The sequence below is a fragment of the Schistocerca americana genome, chromosome X, assembly GCF_021461395.2.
Source record: "Schistocerca americana isolate TAMUIC-IGC-003095 chromosome X, iqSchAmer2.1, whole genome shotgun sequence".
Classification (NCBI taxonomy): domain Eukaryota; kingdom Metazoa; phylum Arthropoda; class Insecta; order Orthoptera; family Acrididae; genus Schistocerca; species Schistocerca americana.
The window spans coordinates 196,897,076-196,915,805 of record NC_060130.1 but is presented as its reverse complement, the minus strand read 5'-3'; the positions used below and the strand labels follow the sequence as shown (position 1 = coordinate 196,915,805).

Sequence of the window (18,730 nt, the reverse complement as noted above, 5' to 3'; positions counted from 1 at the left end):
CACTGGAAGGTTACCAAAGGAACTGACTCACTTACAGAAAGTATTCAAGGAAAACGGCTACAACAATTGCCAGATTTCAAAAGCCATCTTCCCGGAAACATAGAAGCAGAAGGGCCCCGAGAAGAAATATAAGCTTGTGTTTTTTCCATTCTATGGCTCAATAATGGGAAAGATCAGCCATTTCCTAAAGAGGCATGAAATAGATTCGGTCATCAGGGCTCCAACAAAAGTTTCACAACTCATCAGTCCTTTGAAAGATGGTATAGGTGTTTGAATGCCAGTAGTACATAAAACACTGTGTGGGTGTGGATATTTTTATGTTGGACAGACTGTGCATACTAATGAACAGTGCTGAGTAGAACACAAGATACTTTCACTTTTGTTACCCTGAGGGATCAGTGGTAGCAGAGCATGCTCTGGAAAACAGACATCACATTTCATTCAGAAAGACATCAGTTATTACACAGATGTGTTGTTTCTAGGATATCATAATTAAAAAAGCAATAGAGATAAAAATTTGTAACAACACTCTCAATGAAGTTGATGGCCTATAGTTAAGCAAGCCTTCGGACCCTACCATCAGAAAATTGAAGTGGGTGCTGTGGGTGTGCAATGAAAGCATTACACTATATGGCAGTGGAGCAAACACCAGTGGCAACAGAGAAGGAAGCACTGCTGTATAAGTATGATGGCAGCAACCAAAAGATAGTCACCACTTGACAATGGCAGAGGAGTACTTGGCCCAAGGGCTTGATGATTTTACACCATTTGATGTCATTGTGAGGTCAAGAGAATTTTATCATAATGGTTAATTGTTTATCAGATCACTGTTGATGTTAACCTACAGCACTATCACAATTACAGTAAGCTGTGATCAGCAAGCCTGACCTCATGCACTTGCAAGGCAGGTCTTAATTTTTTGTGGGGATAAAGTTGCCTATTTCTCCTAGGTTTCAAACACATGTTTTTTATTTTTCCTAAATCAGTTGTGGTGAATGATGAGATATTACTGTTGAAGAGGACATGGTTGATTTGTCATTACCAGAAGGATGTTGAGCTAATCTTCCTCAATACTTTATTAAATTCTACGCAGCTCATGTCACCCACATAAAACAAATGTCAGTTTCTAATCCGCAATTATCCTATATCAGTATCATAGAACCAGTATTGATTAAGAAGTGAAACGTTTTGCTCTCCACTCAGTCCTCTTGTTACAGGCTCATAACAGTTATCTACACTGCCTGTAGTTAATAGCTGTGATGTATGGGAACATTTCCTATTGTAAAGATTCAATTCAGTAATGACTTTCAATATACACTCCTGGAAATGGAAAAAAGAACACATTGACACCGGTGTGTCAGACCTACCATACTTGCTCCGGACACTGCGAGAGGGCTGTACAAGCAATGATCACACGCACGGCACAGCGGACACAACAGGAACCGCGGTGTTGGCCGTCGAATGGCGCTAGCTGCGCAGCATTTGTGCACCGCCGCCGTCAGTGTCAGCCAGTTTGCCGAGGCATACGGAGCTCCATCGCAGTCTTTAACACTGGTAGCATGCCGCGACAGCGTGGACGTAAACCGTATGTGCAGTTGACAAACTTTGAGCGAGGGCGTATAGTGGGCATGCGGGAGGCCGGGTGGACGTACCGCCGAATTGCTCAACACGTGGGGCGTGAGGTCTCCACAGTACATCGATGTTGTCGCCAGTGGTTGGCGGAAGGTGCACATGCCCGTCGACCTGGGACCGGACCGCAGCGACGCACGGATGCACGCCAAGACCGTAGGATCCTACGCAGTGCCGTAGGGGACCGCACCGCCACTTCCCAGCAAATTAGGGACACTGTTGCTCCTGGGGTATCGGCGAGGACCATTTGCAACCGTCTCCATGAAGCTGGGCTACGGTCCCGCACACCGTTAGGCCGTCTTCCGCTCACGCCCCAACATCGTGCAGCCCGCCTCCAGTGGTGTCGCGACAGGCGTGAATGAAGGGACAAATGGAGACGTGTCGTCTTCAGCGATGAGAGTCGCTTCTGCCTTGGTGCCAATGATGGTCGTATGCGTGTTTGGCGCCATGCAGGTGAGCGCCACAATCAGGACTGCATACGACCGAGGCACACAGGGCCAACACCCGGCATCATGGTGTGGGGAGCGATCTCCTACACTGGCCGTACACCACTGATGATCGTCGAGGGGACACTGAATAGTGCAAGGTACATCCAAACCGTCATCGAACCCATCGTTCTACCATTCTTAGACCGGCAAGGGAACTTGATGTTCCAACAGGACAATGCACGTCCGCATGTATCCCGTGCCACCCAACGTGCTCTAGAAGATGTAAGTCAACTACTCTGGCCAGCAAGATCTCCGGATCTGTCCCCCATTGAGCATGTTTGGGACTGGATGAAGCGTCGTCTCACGCGGTCTGCACGTCCAGCACGAATGCTGGTCCAACTGAGGCGCCAGGTGGAAATGGCATGGCAAGCCGTTCCACAGGACTACATCCAGCATCTCTACGATCGTCTCCATGGGAGAATAGCAGCCTGCATTGCTGCGAAAGGTGGATATACACTGTACTAGTGCCGACATTGTGCATGCTCTGTTGCCTGTGTCTATGTGCCTGTGGTTCTGCCAGTGTGATCATGTGATGTATCTGACCCCAGGAATGTGTCAATAAAGTTTCCCCTTCCTGGGACAATGAATTCACGGTGTTCTTATTTCAATTTCCAGGAGTGTAGTAGTAAGAAAGATTTGTTAGGAGGGATATAGTTAATGTAAACATGTATTTAGAGGACTATACCATGACATGAAAGAATCCAGTTAGAGAACTATACCATGATAAATCAGAAAACTTAGACAGGCTGCAAATGACACTTTCTTAAAAGGGTAGTTTTTCTAACTGTTGCTAATTAACTTTGTCTAATTATCAGAAATTGTTATTCACTTAGCAAATAAGATGGATAAATGGTACAAACTTGGATCCTCTTTGCAACTATTATTGAGAAATATTTCAAACAGTTGATTATACACTTTTTAGCAAGCTTCTGTGCAACGTATTTCTATCAGTGGAAGCAAAAGTTTCAGCATGGCATACTCCTATTTTTGTGAGAATGTTTTATAGCTGTGTTATCGTAAGAATTCTGTATCAAATGAGCAGCAGCAGGAGGCCACTTTTGTAATCATAATGGGGATGTGCCAGTTTCTACCCTTTGTATAGGTTTTTTTTTCTGTGGTTGTGCAGTACGACATAAGTCAAATGATTAGATGTAGATGTAGATATGAAGTGGAATGAATACCTCAGAATGGCAGTAGGGAAGGTGAATGGTAGACTTCATTTTAGTTGAAGAATTTCGGCAAAGTGTCATCCATAAAGGAGATGGTGTATAGAATGCTAGTGCTATTCATTAATTCAAGTATTTGGCATCCCCATCAGGTTGGATTAAAGGAAGACATGAAGCATTTCAGACTGGGCAGCTGGATTTGTTACCAGTAGATTCAATCTGCAATTTGTCCCATGGGTAGATGCTTGATAAGAAATAGTAAGATACAGCTAAACAAGAACAAGGGTCTATTACAACCACAATAGAGAGATTTAATAACAAAGGAAAACTCTTCTCAATAAAATATAATACAACTTCTCTGACACTAACAGGCACACACCTGGATCACTCAGTGAATAAACATTGTGGGGCATGAAGACCATGCCACAGATAGTCCCTAATGACAGAGGTTGAGTGCTCAACATAGCTGGTTGACAGGTATGTCTCAGGATATCACTGGAAAGTTATAAGTGCTGCTGTGGTGGCTTCTGATCAGGCCCTGACTGATTAGCTGCTTAGAGGTTGTGTGTGAATTGGCCCAGAATCCTGGTGTGGTGAACCGTCAAATCGTATTGGCTTGCACTGTTCTGTATAGATGGGACATGGAGGAATTCATGCCAATCCAGTTCTGCACACAACCCAGTTGAGGAAATAGGTCCCTGACGTGGAGGACCTCTGGTGGTGCTCGTCCTGCTGTCTGTCATCCTTTATGTGATCAGTTCAATGCAGTGAGGCAATACCTTGTACATATGCAAGCCCATGATGGATCAGTGTCTGAGGGGTTGCTGATCCCTTTAGGTGAATGAGGGGTACATGGCACCATCAGCACACAAGTGTTATGAAGATGCTTTATGAACTTAAATGAGAATCCCTTGTGGAAAGATAATGCTCTTTCTGCAAGGCATTATTCCTGAAATTTAGAGAACCAACATTTGAGGCTGACTACGTAATGAATCTACTGCTACCAACATGCATTTCACATAAGGATCATGAAGATAAGATGTAAGAAATTAGGGCCTGTATGGAGGCTTTAAGATATTCATTTCTTCATTGCTCCATTTGCAAGTCAAATAGGAGAGGAAGTGATTAATAGTGGCACAAAGTATCCTCTGCTGTGCACTATATGGTGGTCTGCAGCGCATGTATGTTGATTTGTTATTAGTAATCAACCTGCTTAGCTGAGTGGCAATGTGTTTGCCTGCCACGCAGTGGGCCCAGGTTCGATTTCCGGCCGTTTTGTGTCACCACCACCACCACCACCACCACCACCACTACCACTGACATGCAAGCCACCCAACGTTGCGTCACCTGAAATAAGACTTGCAATCCAGGGCTGAACTTTCCTGGATGGGGCCTCCCAGGCAACGAGGCTACAATGTCATAATTTTTTTTTTTTTTGAAGTGTTCATTCATAGTTAGCATTAGAGTATTTTAAAAATGTTTATTATGGCATTTAGACATGGTGTTGAAACTGAAATAAAACTTGGATGTAGATTTTAGTCCATAACATAAAACAACTATTTCTTTAGGCAACATTTGATGTTGCAGGCTACACATGACACTGTTAAACATTTGGTATGTGCAGTGGCTGTGGGTGTTTATTATTGGTATGATGAAACTGATTATAAAATAAACAGAGCTGCAAAAGACCGAACTATTAATATGAACAACCCCATTCACCAGTAGTGTTAAAAAGTATAAATAGCTCCATTTTCAACTAACTGTTATGGAAGAGGACCAGAGAAAATTGACATTTTTACAACATGTTTGATTAACAAATACTCTGTTGAGAAATAGACTCCAATGTGGACACAGTTATGAGACACTGTTCTTCATACTTATAGATGTGTGACAGACTCTGAGGTAATCTCAAGTATGCAATACTACAAAGACCACTGCATATTAAGGTACCTCAAATTGTACATAAAAAATGATAAGTGACATCATTACATAAAAATCTTTTTTGAGCCAGGAACATAAACTGAGCAGTGTTGAGTCAGTTTAATTCTGTTTTAAGTATCTGTTATCTCTGAGGCATCATTCTTGAGACACCTTTTATATTTCAATTTCAGTTGCAGCAACTGGAAGTGGAAAATCGAAGATTACATGCAAATATGACTAAACTTCAGCTATCATTCGATGATTGCTGTTCTAATCAAACATTAGATGATGGACCAGAACGAGAAGAATTGCTAAGTAAGTTCAAATTGTTCCTTCATCATAGTAAGGATCTTTCTTGTTGCTGTTGTTCCCAAATGCCCAAGTTCATGGTTTTCATTCTGAAAAACAGTTTTTTTTTTTTTTTTCCTCCATAGACACTCTTTCTAATAATTGAGGACCTCTGTAAGTACAGGTTTTTACAAATACTGCCAGTTCTAGACAGAAATAATTATTCTATCATACTACATGCTAAAGGTATAAAATTGCTATAACACTAAAACAAATATAATAGATATAATGTTTGAGAATGTGTTCCTGATGTGCATTTTAAGTCTGTGTTTCCAAATACTCTAGGGATGGTAACTTGACATTCACAGGTGACTGTTCAACAGCATAGCATCTGATTTTCTACACGACTGGTGTTATTTTGTTATACTTGAATTAGTATTAATTTCATTTATTTATGACAGTGTTATAAATTTGTTCTCATTCAGAGCAGTACAATCGGCTGCAACTTGAAGTTGACAGATGGCGAGAGGAATGCATTCAGTTACACAGTATTCTAGCAAAGCAAACTGAAGGTTTGAAGAATGTTGCTAGTATCAACTATGGAAGTCATGTACACTTAAAAAATGAGGTTGTGGAGCTAGTACTGGCATTTGAAGCACAGAAGAAGATAAACAGGTATGTGCAAAAATGCAGTACCATATCTTATTTTTGTTAGTTAAGTCTGGGAATCATTAACTCTTTAAACTGCAAATTCATGTAGGCAGCTGGAAGATGAATTGCACCAAGAGAAAAATAAGTGGCAAGCAGAAAGAGAACAACTCCAACAAGAAAATGAGAAACTCAGAGAGGAGAATGATAATCAGCACAAGCTTTTGTCTCCAAGTTTAACCAAAAGCCCACAAACTCAAACTGAAGCTTTTATGCAACATGAAATTATAAGAGTGACTTCAGGAAAGCTGGTGAATATTAATTCAGATCATATTAATGTTTAAAAGCTTCATTAAAACAGCTTATAGCATGTACAGGATGTCTTAGGAGGAAACACATATGCATGAAGAGGTTATAATACAGACTGCTGTAATGGGGAAACAATGTATTATTCTATGCTTTTTTCTCAGTTACAAAAGTTAACAATAGGAGAATGCATAGAGGACTGAGGCCAAATCAGCAATAATATTTGTAGTTTTCTGTGGTCTTTTTAAGAGTTCATAATTATGCCAATTTTTTAGATGTTTCCAGTTAGTCCCTTACTTAATGCTGAACTTCATGGCTGGGCACAAATACCATGCTGCTTTCTCTGTCAGGTACTAGTGGAAAATGTTTGTTGCTTCCATCTTGTGACCCAGCAGTGAAGTGTCCATTTCATTTTTCTTCTTACTTTTTTTCATTTTTTCTCTTTTTTTTCTTGTGTAGTTGACTGTGCTGAGTGCTTTTGCAGTGCAGTTTTTCTCTGTCATTGCAGATTAGCATGGAATGAAAGTAAACTCTCACTTCACATACTTCATTTTTCAAATAAAATCCTTGGAGGGTGTTTGTAAAACTTTACATTCACATTTGATTGAGGAATAACCAACAGTACAAAATGCCCTCCCATAGTGACTGAGTGACACACTTTAGGGATGTTACCCCACCTCTCTTCTCTGCTTCCACCTTTTCCCTGCCTCATCCCCTTGTCCAGATTCGTGTGATGAAACTTTCTTCCATCACCACCATTAAAGCTGGTATCCTCTGGGTGAGCACGTATGCACTAACATGAGATAATTACCTTTATTATTCAATTAAGCAAAACTCTGACAGAAATTGTCTTTCCAGCCAATAAAATTCATATTCTTGTTAATAAAAAAACAGTTTATTTTCTATTGGAATCAATTTACACCTGCAGTTGTTACACAACTCATCTTCAGTCTTAATTTCTTCATGTTTGTTTTTTTTTTCTGTGAAAAATTTCATTCTCTCTTTGTCAAACTAGTATTTGTATACTATGCTACTCCTAATTTCCTATAAACCATATTATAATTCTATCACTACTTTCATAACTTTTTATTCTATTTTAATAACAGCTATTAATCCCCACTATATTACTAAAACAACAATCACCCTTATGGCTGCAATCATTACTATGCAATGTTGGGTTTGAAACATTCCTTTTGTCCATATGTCAGAGCTTCTGTGGCATTGCATGCAATTCCATCCACGGCAGCAGTTGGAATGCACTACTCTTAGCAATGACCAGTGTGCTACACAAATAATGTGATTTACTGCTCTGTAGATTTAATCTGAAGCATTATTAGTAGAACTGGATAACTTCTCGGCACTGCCACACTACTCAGTAAGTTGAAATAAGGGTTGCCAGCCTTGACTTGACCTGTGAGAGAGGGTTGAACTTCTCACTACTCCAGAGTCAATAATTGAAAATCCTGTTTTTCTCAAACTATTTTCAGGACAGATTCAGAGATATGAGCTCTGGACTGGAATATGATAAATGCTGTCAGTTGAATACATCACCTCCAGCTGGCTACTGGCAGCTGTTGGCAATAATAACTAAACATTGCCACATTGATCTCACTGTCTAAAACACTGCTGTCCAGCTAACTAATGGCACTCCAGTCTGATGGAAGGGCTGTGCTTACCTAAGAACTGTACTTGCACATAAAGACACACTTGCCTGGAACACTGAAAAGTTAAAACTGAAATCCATACTCCTTCTGAGTCTGTTTTCTGTAGTATGAGAAGTAACTTGGTTTATCATGAAGCTATGCAGCTGGAAACTGGCTGAGGCAACTAAGATAATGGACAGGAATAGTGCACATGAGTGGCTGAGAAACAATATGTTAAAAGTTGAACAACAGCAATGCACATTCACTCACCTTCATTCCTATGTCAGTAGCATACTTTCATGAAGAGTAGAGTTGACTGGAACTGACCCCGAATTAACTTTCACGTCTACTTTGCAGAATGTGGCAATAAGGTGTATGTGAAATATTCTTTACGCAGAAATAAAATGTTGTAATGTCAAATATTGTGTCAACATATCTGTAATGGTTTCACTTCTCACACAGGCATGTTGGAAGATATACATGTGTTATGAAAATTGTCATGAATATTAGACTGATTATGGAAATTTTGACTGAAAGGATTATATTTACAATGATACGTGTTGCAGACATGTTGACTGTGTTGGGTACTAATCAAAGACTCAACTGGCTGTCATTTACCCTGAGCCAAGCTGCAGCTCATCTGAGAAAATTTTGCTGATACCATGAATAATTATGTAAATTCCAGTTGTTATATTTTAAAATATTATTATCCAATTTATTGCTGTTTTTGTAATGAGTTAGCAGTTCATTGCTGCTATATGCAAGCAGTATAGTGAAACTTCCTGACAGAGCACACTCTACTGCAGAGTGAAAATCTTATTCTGGAAGCAGTATAGTTTCTCCCAGTATTGTATCATCTGCTTCATTTATTTGATTATGGTATACAATCTACTGGTTTCAGCATAGAAAAATCCTGGCAACTTTGCATCTGTCATTTAGCTGCAGATTTCATGTTCATAATGCGGTAAAGAACTGAGCCAGAAATTTTAAAGCTTTGTACTCCTTCTTTACTTACTGAATGTTTCCTCTCAGGATACTCTTGGTACACCCAGAGTTACAGATTTCACTCTCCTGATATGACTATATGATTGTAAATGCTCTGATCATCTTCTGTGGCTTTCCAACCTGTTTAATATATCCTTGAACTAGGAAGTCCCCATTATAAGAATGCTGATGAACTGTATTTAGTTTCTTGTGTTTTGTTAAACTTCACCCAGTGTACATGAACCAATAATTACAAATGATTTGTTAGGAAATAAGTATAATGTTTAATTGATTGAGATACAATGAATATATCTTATGACTATATTGTTCCAACTTATGTGGCCAGAGAATGTGAATCTTGAGGATAACCTTTCATGATACGTTCTCGCTAGATAATAAGGAACTTTAAATAAATCCTGCACATCCATCATTATTGAAAAAGTCAGTATGGTCCAAGGAGAAATGCAAGATCTTTTTCATCTAGCATCATCACTGGAATTTTTCTTGTAATGGTTTGCAAATAGATGCAATTTGTAGTGCAATCATTTCTTCAGCATTTTTGTAATTAATCCCACATTTATTATTTTTTTGTTGTTTTTTTTCCCAAGCCATTGCCTGCAAATACAGCTTTGTTTCCTTATACTTTTACCACAAACAGTACAAATGGCAAAATACGTTTTAGATATATTAATTATTTCTAAATGTGTTGTGTACAAATTCCAGGTTCTTCAAGAAAAACTAGATTTAGCTAAAGAGGAACTTCCACAATGCAAGAGCAGCTTAAAATTCCAAACTGAAGTGCTGAAGGATCAGGGTGTAAGTACATTTTGGAGACCAATAAACAGGGTGTTAAAATTATTCCATATTTTGAGAGGTGCTGTTATAATGATTGTGTAACTGCTTCAGAAACAATATTATTTTTTTCCCCTAATGTTTTCCTGCAAATTAGATAACAATGCTGAAACAGCTGAAAGCTCAATAGAGAAAGTGCTAGTGAAGAGGCAAGATCAAAGGAACAACAGAAGAGGGACAAGAAAGAAGGAAAACCATTACCAAGGCATTTTTGAGTTTCACAAAGAGGATATTAGACATATTGTTAGGCATGTGATATTTGGTCAGTATATATACCTGAACAATTTTTCATTATGTTCACTCATGTGTTCTCTTTATTGAAGTACTTCCATTTCTTTACGAATTTTCCATTCTTTTGATTGCAGAATTAAAGCCACATATTGCTGTAACATTACTGCCAGGATTGCCTGCATACATTTTGTTCATGTGCATTAGGCATGCCGACCGTCAAAATGATTATGAGAAAGTATGGTTACTCCTGACAGCAACTATCTACACCATCCAAAAAGTTACTAAGAAAGGCCATGATGATATTGATATAATGGTTTTGTGGCTTTCAAATACTGTGAGATTTCTGCATAGTCTGAAACAGTATAGTGGAGACAAAACATTCCAAACCGAAAACACATCACTACAGAATGAGCAGTCTCTGCAGAATTTTGATCTCACTGAATACAGAGAAGTTCTTTCAGATACAGCTGTAGAAATCTACCAGGTATGCCTTATATTTACTGCAATTTTGCAGCTGTTGTACAAACAACAGATTCCAGATGATGATAATTGGTAGTGGTAATGTAATCAATAGACAAAACTTGCTGCATTGACTGCAATCAAGAAGTGTAGCATGGCCTCCAATTGTTTCTCAAAAATACTCTGTGGAATTTATCTCATTTCTCAGTCCTAAGACCTCCTGCACACCAATTTCTACTTTCTTCTGAAACTCATACGTCCAGCCTTTCAATACATCTCATTCTAGTTTGTTGCTATGAACCCACTGAAGAAATTTTCACTCTTGCCTATCAACACCTATAGTCTACTGCTTCCAGCCTAAAACACTGCACCAGAGGTACTAATTACTTCTTCCATCAATTCTTGACATGTTAATCACCGTATCATCTCCATCTGCACTATTACACAAAGAGTAACTCCCCACTAATTCACCATAATTCTCCCTCAACAATCCCCTTACCCACCTTAATCCCTAATTTGTACACATTAAGAGAGAAGACTGTCAAGAGAACCAGTCATCAGCTGAGTTCTACGATTCTCAGAAGGTGGTTTTGGAACACAACAAGCACAGAACTCGTGATAGCCTAATCATTTGGACGTGATCCCATACAAAACGCTGAAAGAAGTCTGTAAAAAGTTATGGCAGTGGAGATATGGCAAAACTGATAGATTTTATGAATTTTTTTAGTAATTTTCCTGTACCAGTTTGTTGCTGACTACTGATGGCAGTGTGGCTGGTGATCATGTTTTAACATGCTACAGCTCACTGTAAACATTGCCCCCCCTGCAGGTTTGGGGTAAGAATAGACCCAAGGTATTCCTGCCTGTCATAACAGGTGACTAAAAGGAGTCCCTCCCCCTCAATGGGGTAGTTTGGGCCTGCATGCGGAGACGGACGGTTCAGTGACTTACATTTGTGGTCATTTTGGTTTTTTGCTTATTCTGGTTGTTTCCTTCCTTTGTTTGTTTTCTTTCTTTGTCCTTCTCCCTCTCTCACTGTCTTCCTTACTTTTTACCTTGCATCTTTCTCCTTGCCTTCTTCTCCTTTCTTTCTTGTCCACCCTATGGTCTCTGCCTCGGCGTTTGAGACAGTCTGTCCTTTCTCTCCCTCTCTCCATTTTTTTCTTATTCTTCTTTCCTCCCTGTGCATGCCTGAAGGTAGATCCCCGTGTTTGCACACGTAGTCGGTGACGGGGTAAAGCATAATTCCCCGCCCTGGGTAGACAAGTTGGGCCCATGCGTACCCCCTGGTAAAGGCCAGGCCCGGGGAGGGGTGATTGCCCGAGCTGACACCTTCCGACCATGCCAATTGGTCCCTCCATCCGTTTCTCAGTAGGTGTGACCTGAGGTGTAAACATTCACCTAAGGCGGAAGCGCCCTCTGAGAGGGTCCCCATAAGAAAGGAGCGCGCCATCGGAGACGCTGGCAATCATGGGGGATTCATCCGCAATGGATTTCTCTTCTTCTTCTCTCTTGACTTCTGGCAAAAAACTGAAACTTGACCAGCCACCAGTGACAAAAGTACTACCACCTGCCCCAAAGTTCCTCGTAGTTTCTAGATCTGAGGACGGAAAGGATTTTTCATCTGTCAACCCTTTCGTTATGCAGAAGGGCGTAGATGCCATAGCCGGACCTTGTAGCAGGATGTGTAACGGTACATTGTTGTTGGAAACTGAGAGCACCTTTCAGGCACAAAAGCTCCTTCAGGCCACACTCCTGTATATGTTCCCTGTCCTGGTGGAGACTCACCGCACTTTGAATTCGTTGTGTGGTGTGGTATCTACTAGATCACTCGACGAATTGACTGACGAGGAGCTTCAGTCTTTCCTCGCTGAGCAGGGCATGACGGCTGTCCATAGGATCATGAAAAAGGTCGACAATGACCTTGTACTGACCTGGACACTTTTCTTGACCTTTGATAGTGTTCAGCTGCCGTCGCGCATCAAAGCGGGCTATGAGGTTATTTCTGTTTGCCCCTATGTCCTGACACCTACGCACTGCTACCAGTGTCAGCATTTTAACCACACTCACCAGTCTTGTTGTAATGTGGCTAAATGCGTCACTTGTGGCAGAGATGCCCGTGAGGGTGATTGTCCACCTCCATCTCCTCATTGCGTGAACTTGTCAGGGTGACCATGCAGCATTCTCTCGCAACTGTCCCATCTACAAGGATGAACGCTGTATACAGGAAATTCGGGTCAAAGAGAAAGTGTCCACCTCGGCTGCTTGCAAGCTTTTTGCTGGTAGGAAGCCCACGCTGCTCCCAGCGGGGAAATACAGTACCATCCTCACCTCTCCTCGGCCTACCGGTGAGGTATCGACACAGACATGCGATCTGACCTGTAACACTACGGTCATCCGATCGGCCAGTGCTAAGATCGCCCGGTCAATGTCTCCTCTTCCTTCCATCACCCCTAAGACACAAGGACCTTCATCAGTTTCTGCCAAGACTAAGACCCAGAAGTCAGATGCACGGTCCTTCAAGGAGGAACCGTCCCATGAAGACTTCTTACGTACCCCGAACTCCCAGCCATCGACCAATACTTCGACTAAATGACCTCCCAAGAAGGCCCATAGGAAGAAAAGTTCTCCTTCTCCCTACAGCGCGTTTCTTCTCCTGCGCCACCCAGCGGTTGCCACCCCAGGCCGTCATCCATTTCGCCTGGCCGCATCGCTGGTAGCCGAATATCTGGAGGTTCACCGGCGGAGGAAGCTCCCCCTTCCGACCATCTTGACATGGTGGCCAATGAACCTATTGAAAAAATGGACGATGACTCTCCTCCTATTGACAGCGGCAGCAGTGCTTGCTCGAAGCCAGGCCCTCAGCAGCCTTCGATGTGACCCCTTCTTGCTTCTCCTTTTTCTTCTCACGATGGCACTTCTTCATTGGAATATTTCTGGCATTCACTCCAACTGCAAGGACTTAAAGTTGCTGGTACACTTGCACTGTCCACTTGTAGTAGCTCTCAAGGAAATGAAGCTACGCTCATGCGATCGTATTGACTTGGCACACTATACCTCTGTGTGTTTTAACCTATCCCCTGTGGCAGGTGTTCCGGCTCATGGAGGGGTTATGTTGCTGGTCCAGGATGATATCTACTATGATACCATCACATTGCACACCAAATTGCAGGCAGTTGCTGTCTGACTTACTCTCCCCACTTTCACATTTTCCATTTGTACTGTTTACTCTCCATTGTCGTCTGCCGTTACTAGGGCAGAAATGATGCAACTTATTGCTCAGCTACCTGCACGATTTTTGTTGACTGGAGACTTCAATGCCCACCATCCCCTTTGGGGCTCTCCAGCATCCTGCCCAAGAGGCTCCTTGTTAGCAGACTTTTCAACCACCTCAATCTTGTCTGCCTCAATACTGGTGCCCCTACTTTCGGACACAAGTCACACCTATTCCCATTTTGACCTCTCTATATGTACTACCCAACTTGCATGTCGGTTTGAGTGGTACACTCTTTCTGATACCTATTCGAGTGACCACTTCCCTTGTGTTATCCATCTCCTGCATCATACCCCATCTCCATGCTCAACTAGTTGGAACATCTCCAAAGCCAGTTTCTGGCTTGACTGTTGCGAATGACATCCTTGTGGCCCGTGAGGATGTCTCCAATGCCTTCGGCCAATTTATCGCAGAGATTTCGAGCTCCGTTCAGTACCCTCCTGCCTTCCTCCCCCGAAAACAGGCAGAGGAGGCAAGGCCACCCAACATCCACTCCTCAAATTACGAAAGTTACAATGCCTCATTCACCATGCGGGAACTCGAAAGTGCACTTGTCCGGTCACGGTCCTCTGCTTTGGGGCCTGATTCTATTCATATTCAGATGCTAAAGAACCTATCTTCTGCGGGTAAAAGTTTTCTTCTTTGTACTTATAATCGCATCTGGATTGAGGGTCATGTTCCCACATGCTGACGTGAATCTATTGTTGTGCCAATTCCTAAGCCAGGGAAGGACAAGCACTTTCATTCCAGTTATTGACCCATTTTCCTTACCAGCTGTGTCTGTAAGGTGATAGAACGAATGGTTAACTCTCGTTTGGGTTGGCTGCTCAAATCTCGACGCCTACTTACCAATGTACAATGTGGATTTCGTAGGCGCCGCTCTGCTGTTGACCATCTGGTTACCTTGTCGACCTTCATTATGAATAACTTCTTGTGGAAGCGCCAGACAGTGGCTGTGTTCTTTGATTTGGAGAAGGCTTACGACACCTGTTGGAGGGCAGGCCTTCTCCGCACCATGCATACATGGGGCCTTTGCGGTCGCCTCCCTCTTTTCATTCATGCATTTTTAATGGATTGAAAGTTCAGGGTATGTGTGGGTATTGTCCTGTCCGACGCCTTTCGCCAGGAGAATGGGGTGCCACAGGGCTCAGTTTTGAGTGTCGCTCTCTTCGCCATAGCGATCAATCCAATAATGGATTGCCTCCCAGGTGATGTATCAGGCTCACTTTTCGTGGACGATTTTACCATCTACTGCAGTGCGCAGTGTACATGTTTTCTGTAGCGCTGTCTTCAGCGTTGTCTTGAGCGCCTTTACTCCTGGAGTGTAGCCAATGGCTTCAGTTTTTCTGCCAAGAAGACGATCTGTATTAACTTCTGGCGCTACACAGAGTTTCTCCCACCGTCCTTAGATCTCGGTCCCGTTGCTCTCCCATTCGTGGAGACAACAAAATTTTTAGGTCTTACATTTGACAGGAAACGTAGCTGGTATCCACATGTGTCATATTTGGCTGCCCGTTGTACCCGTTCCCTAAATGTCCTCCGTGTTCTCAGCGGTACGTCGTGGGGAGCAGATCGAACTGTCCTACTTTGTCTATATCGGTCAATCATCCGCTCAAAGCTGGATTATGGGAGCTTTGTATACTCCTCTGCATGGCCGTCCATCTTACGCCGCCTTAACTCTATACAACATCGAGGGTTACGTCTTGTGATCGGAGCATTCTATACTAGTCCCGTCGAGAGTCTTCATGCTGAAGCCGGTGAATTTCCACTAACCTACCGGCATGATATACTGCTTTGTCGGTTTGCCTGTCGACTATTATCAACACCTGAACACGCATCTTACAGTTCCTTTTTTGACGACTCTCTCGACCGTCAATACGGGTTGTATGTATCTGCCCTGCTACCCCCTGGAGTTCGCTTTTGTCACCTCCTTCAGCAACTTGATTTTCCATTCCCTGCAACCTTTTGAGTGGGCGAGAGCCAAATGACACCTTGGCTCCTGGCTCAGGTTCGCGTTCACTTTGACCTGAGATCGCTCCCAAAGGAGGTTACACCAGCTTCGGTATACTGCTCACGGTTTGTCGAACTATGTTCGAAGTTCATTAATGTGATCTTTATTTATACAGATGGCTCTGAGACCAATGACAGTGTCGGGTGTTCTTTTGTTGTCGGGGCACACAGTTTCAAATACCGGCTCCATGGCCATTGTTCGGTCTTCATAGCTGAGCAATTTGCCCTCTATCAGGCTGTTCTTTACATCTGCCGCCACCCACATTCTGAATACGTCATTGCTATGATTCCCTGAGCGCCATCCAGAGCCTCAGTGATCCGTATCCAGTTCACCCTTTCGTGCACCGGATCCAACACTCTCTTCAGCAGCTGGCGGATGACGGTTCTCCGGTTACCTTTATGTGGGTTCCTGGCCAAGTCAGTATCCCTGCGAACAAAGCTGCAGATGCCGCGGCCCAGGCTGCGGTCCTCCAGCCTCAGATAGCTTCTTGTTGTGTGCCTTCATCTGATTTTAGCATGGTCATTTGTCAGCACATTTTATCGCTGAAGCATGCCGATTGGTCTACACTTACTGAAAACAAGCTTCTGGCCTTGAAACCTCTCCCCATGGCTTGGACGACCTCTTCACGCTCTTCTCGGCGGGAGGAGGTTGTTTTGGCCCGGTTTTGGATTGGATCAGCCACCGTCATCTGCTGACGGCTGCGCCGATGCCATTCTGCTCATGTGGGCAAGTGCTGACGGTACGCCACATTTTAATGTCCTGTCCGAATTTTAATACACTGCACACTGATCTTGGCCTGCCATGTACTCTGGATGAAATTTTAGCAGATGACCCAGGAGCAGCTGCTCGCGTTCTTCATTTTATCCACTTGACAAACCTGTCTAAGGACGTTTGATTATGCTGTTTTCTTTTAATTCCTTGCCTGTTAATGTGCCTTTTATAGTGATGTCCTTTTTAGTTGCTGTTTTAACATTGTGCCTCGCAGTGCATTCATAATTTAGTCTGGGCACCAAAGACCACTGTAGTTGTGCGCCCTAAAACCACAAAAAAAAACCTGTAAATATTGCACTAAAATTATACCATTTCTCATAATATGTGGCCGGTGTGCAAATAAAATGGACGAAAAAATGTTTTTGTAGTGCTCTGTATACGATAACCAGAAACAAGTGTCAAGTGCTGAAATGGTCATCCACACTATGATCAACTCAAAAAAGCCATACAACTGTCTGTTTCGATTGCACATGCTCTGATGTGACATTGTCCCTGGTGGCACTATGGGCATGATGTTATTCACAAGTCAGTATTTTTCTTTGAAGATGTCTGTCAGGTACTGTGAAAGCAACATGGTGTATTCAGTATATGTTCTACTGGGCCATAAGAAATGTAAAATTCTCTCTAATAATTTGTGAGTAAAGTATGAGGGATTTGTGAGCAATACTTGACATATCAGTGCCATGGTGCACTGGTCAAGCATACCAGCTGGCAGTTTGTCAGCTCACATTTGATTCTTGCTGCTCTGTGCTTCTTTTCCCCCTTCATAATGATAAACTTTCAATTATAAAATTTTAAATACATTTAAACAGTTCAGTTTATATTTGTAAAATTAATATATTCAATTTGGTTAAGATTACTACACTTGTAAGTCAAAAGGTTGTATGTGGTGGTAATAAAGGGAATATATGAGGAAATTTAGTATGAAAGTGTATGAAGAGCATTGCATTTGCATGTGTGACGTGCACAATGTGTTATTTGCTTTCCATGTTTGTTATTCATGAACAGTGATGCATGGGGTAGAGGGGATGAAAGATCTAGGACATTCATGCATTAACATAAAAGAAACAATGGAAATCATAAACATACAGGGTGGGCAGCAATCTGTTGTTATTAACTGATAATGCTGTGATGTACAGGAACTTTTCACTGTTGTGTGACTGTAATGGGATACATTATGCCTTTGACAAGATTTCTACTTAAGATACAATATTTCACTGCTTGTTTTCTTAAGAGGTGTGATGCAGTGATCTGTGGACATACATACATTCCAGAGAGACCACTGCATTGTACTTCTGAACAACCCCCCAGGGGGTCCACAACTCTTTTGTGGATACGTGCGTGGTGAGCACGGGGCCCCAAGCTATTGCAGCCTTCCTTCTTTCCAGGGCTGCATTTCCCTCCCCTTCCTCTCCTTTCTCCTTCCACCTTGACCTCTCCTCTCCCTCTCTTGGTGTCCTTGCTTATGTTGGCCCCCACTATCTTCCTGGTTATGTTGGTTTTGCAATTTAGCTTTGTTTGCATAAACACCACCTCCTTTTGGCACGCCCTGGTCCCCCTCTGTGGTTTGACCTCCATTACTAAATTTCTCTTCCATAATGTGAGCCATTTGGGGAAGAGCACCTTACCTAGTGTCTCCGATGTGTGCCCTCCTAGTACATTCCACCTTTACTTTCACGTCGTCGTCTGATGCTATTGTGCATAGCCAGCACGGTAGCCAGCACGGTAGCCAGCACGGTAGCCAGCCCGTGTGGTGGGGTCACTATGTACCCTTTTGGTCGAGCCCCCTGAACCCACAGGGATCACATTTCTGTTACCTGAGCTGTGACCTCCTCATGCAAGCCTCAGAGTGGTTGCTCGTCATCCTGGAGCATCGGAAATCCCGGCAGTGGCCGCCGTGCCAGACGGCCCTTGCTGTAGCTGGGTGCCGCCCGTGAGGAGAGCCCCTGATGGGAGTGGGTGGTATCGGGGCAGACACTATGCAAATGAAACATATATGGGTCCAGAACTCTGGCTGTTCTTCTGCAGCCGTCTCTCTACGTGGAACCGATTCTTCTAGT

At 42.7% G+C, this 18,730-nt stretch overlaps 1 protein-coding gene across 1 annotated transcript in view; it reads left to right on the top strand.

Moving 5' to 3' along the window:
* Positions 1 to 5,436: 5,436 nt before the first annotated feature.
* LOC124555911 (unconventional myosin-Va-like) overlaps positions 5,437 to 18,730 on the top strand; it is a 97,163-nt gene continuing 83,869 nt past the window's right edge. Inside the window, exons 1-4 of the mRNA XM_047129968.1 lie at positions 5,437 to 5,518; positions 5,977 to 6,166; positions 6,252 to 6,450; positions 9,796 to 9,888. Coding sequence (XP_046985924.1) covers positions 5,437 to 5,518; positions 5,977 to 6,166; positions 6,252 to 6,450; positions 9,796 to 9,888 — 564 coding nt within the window. The remainder of the gene's footprint in view (positions 5,519 to 5,976; positions 6,167 to 6,251; positions 6,451 to 9,795; positions 9,889 to 18,730) is intronic.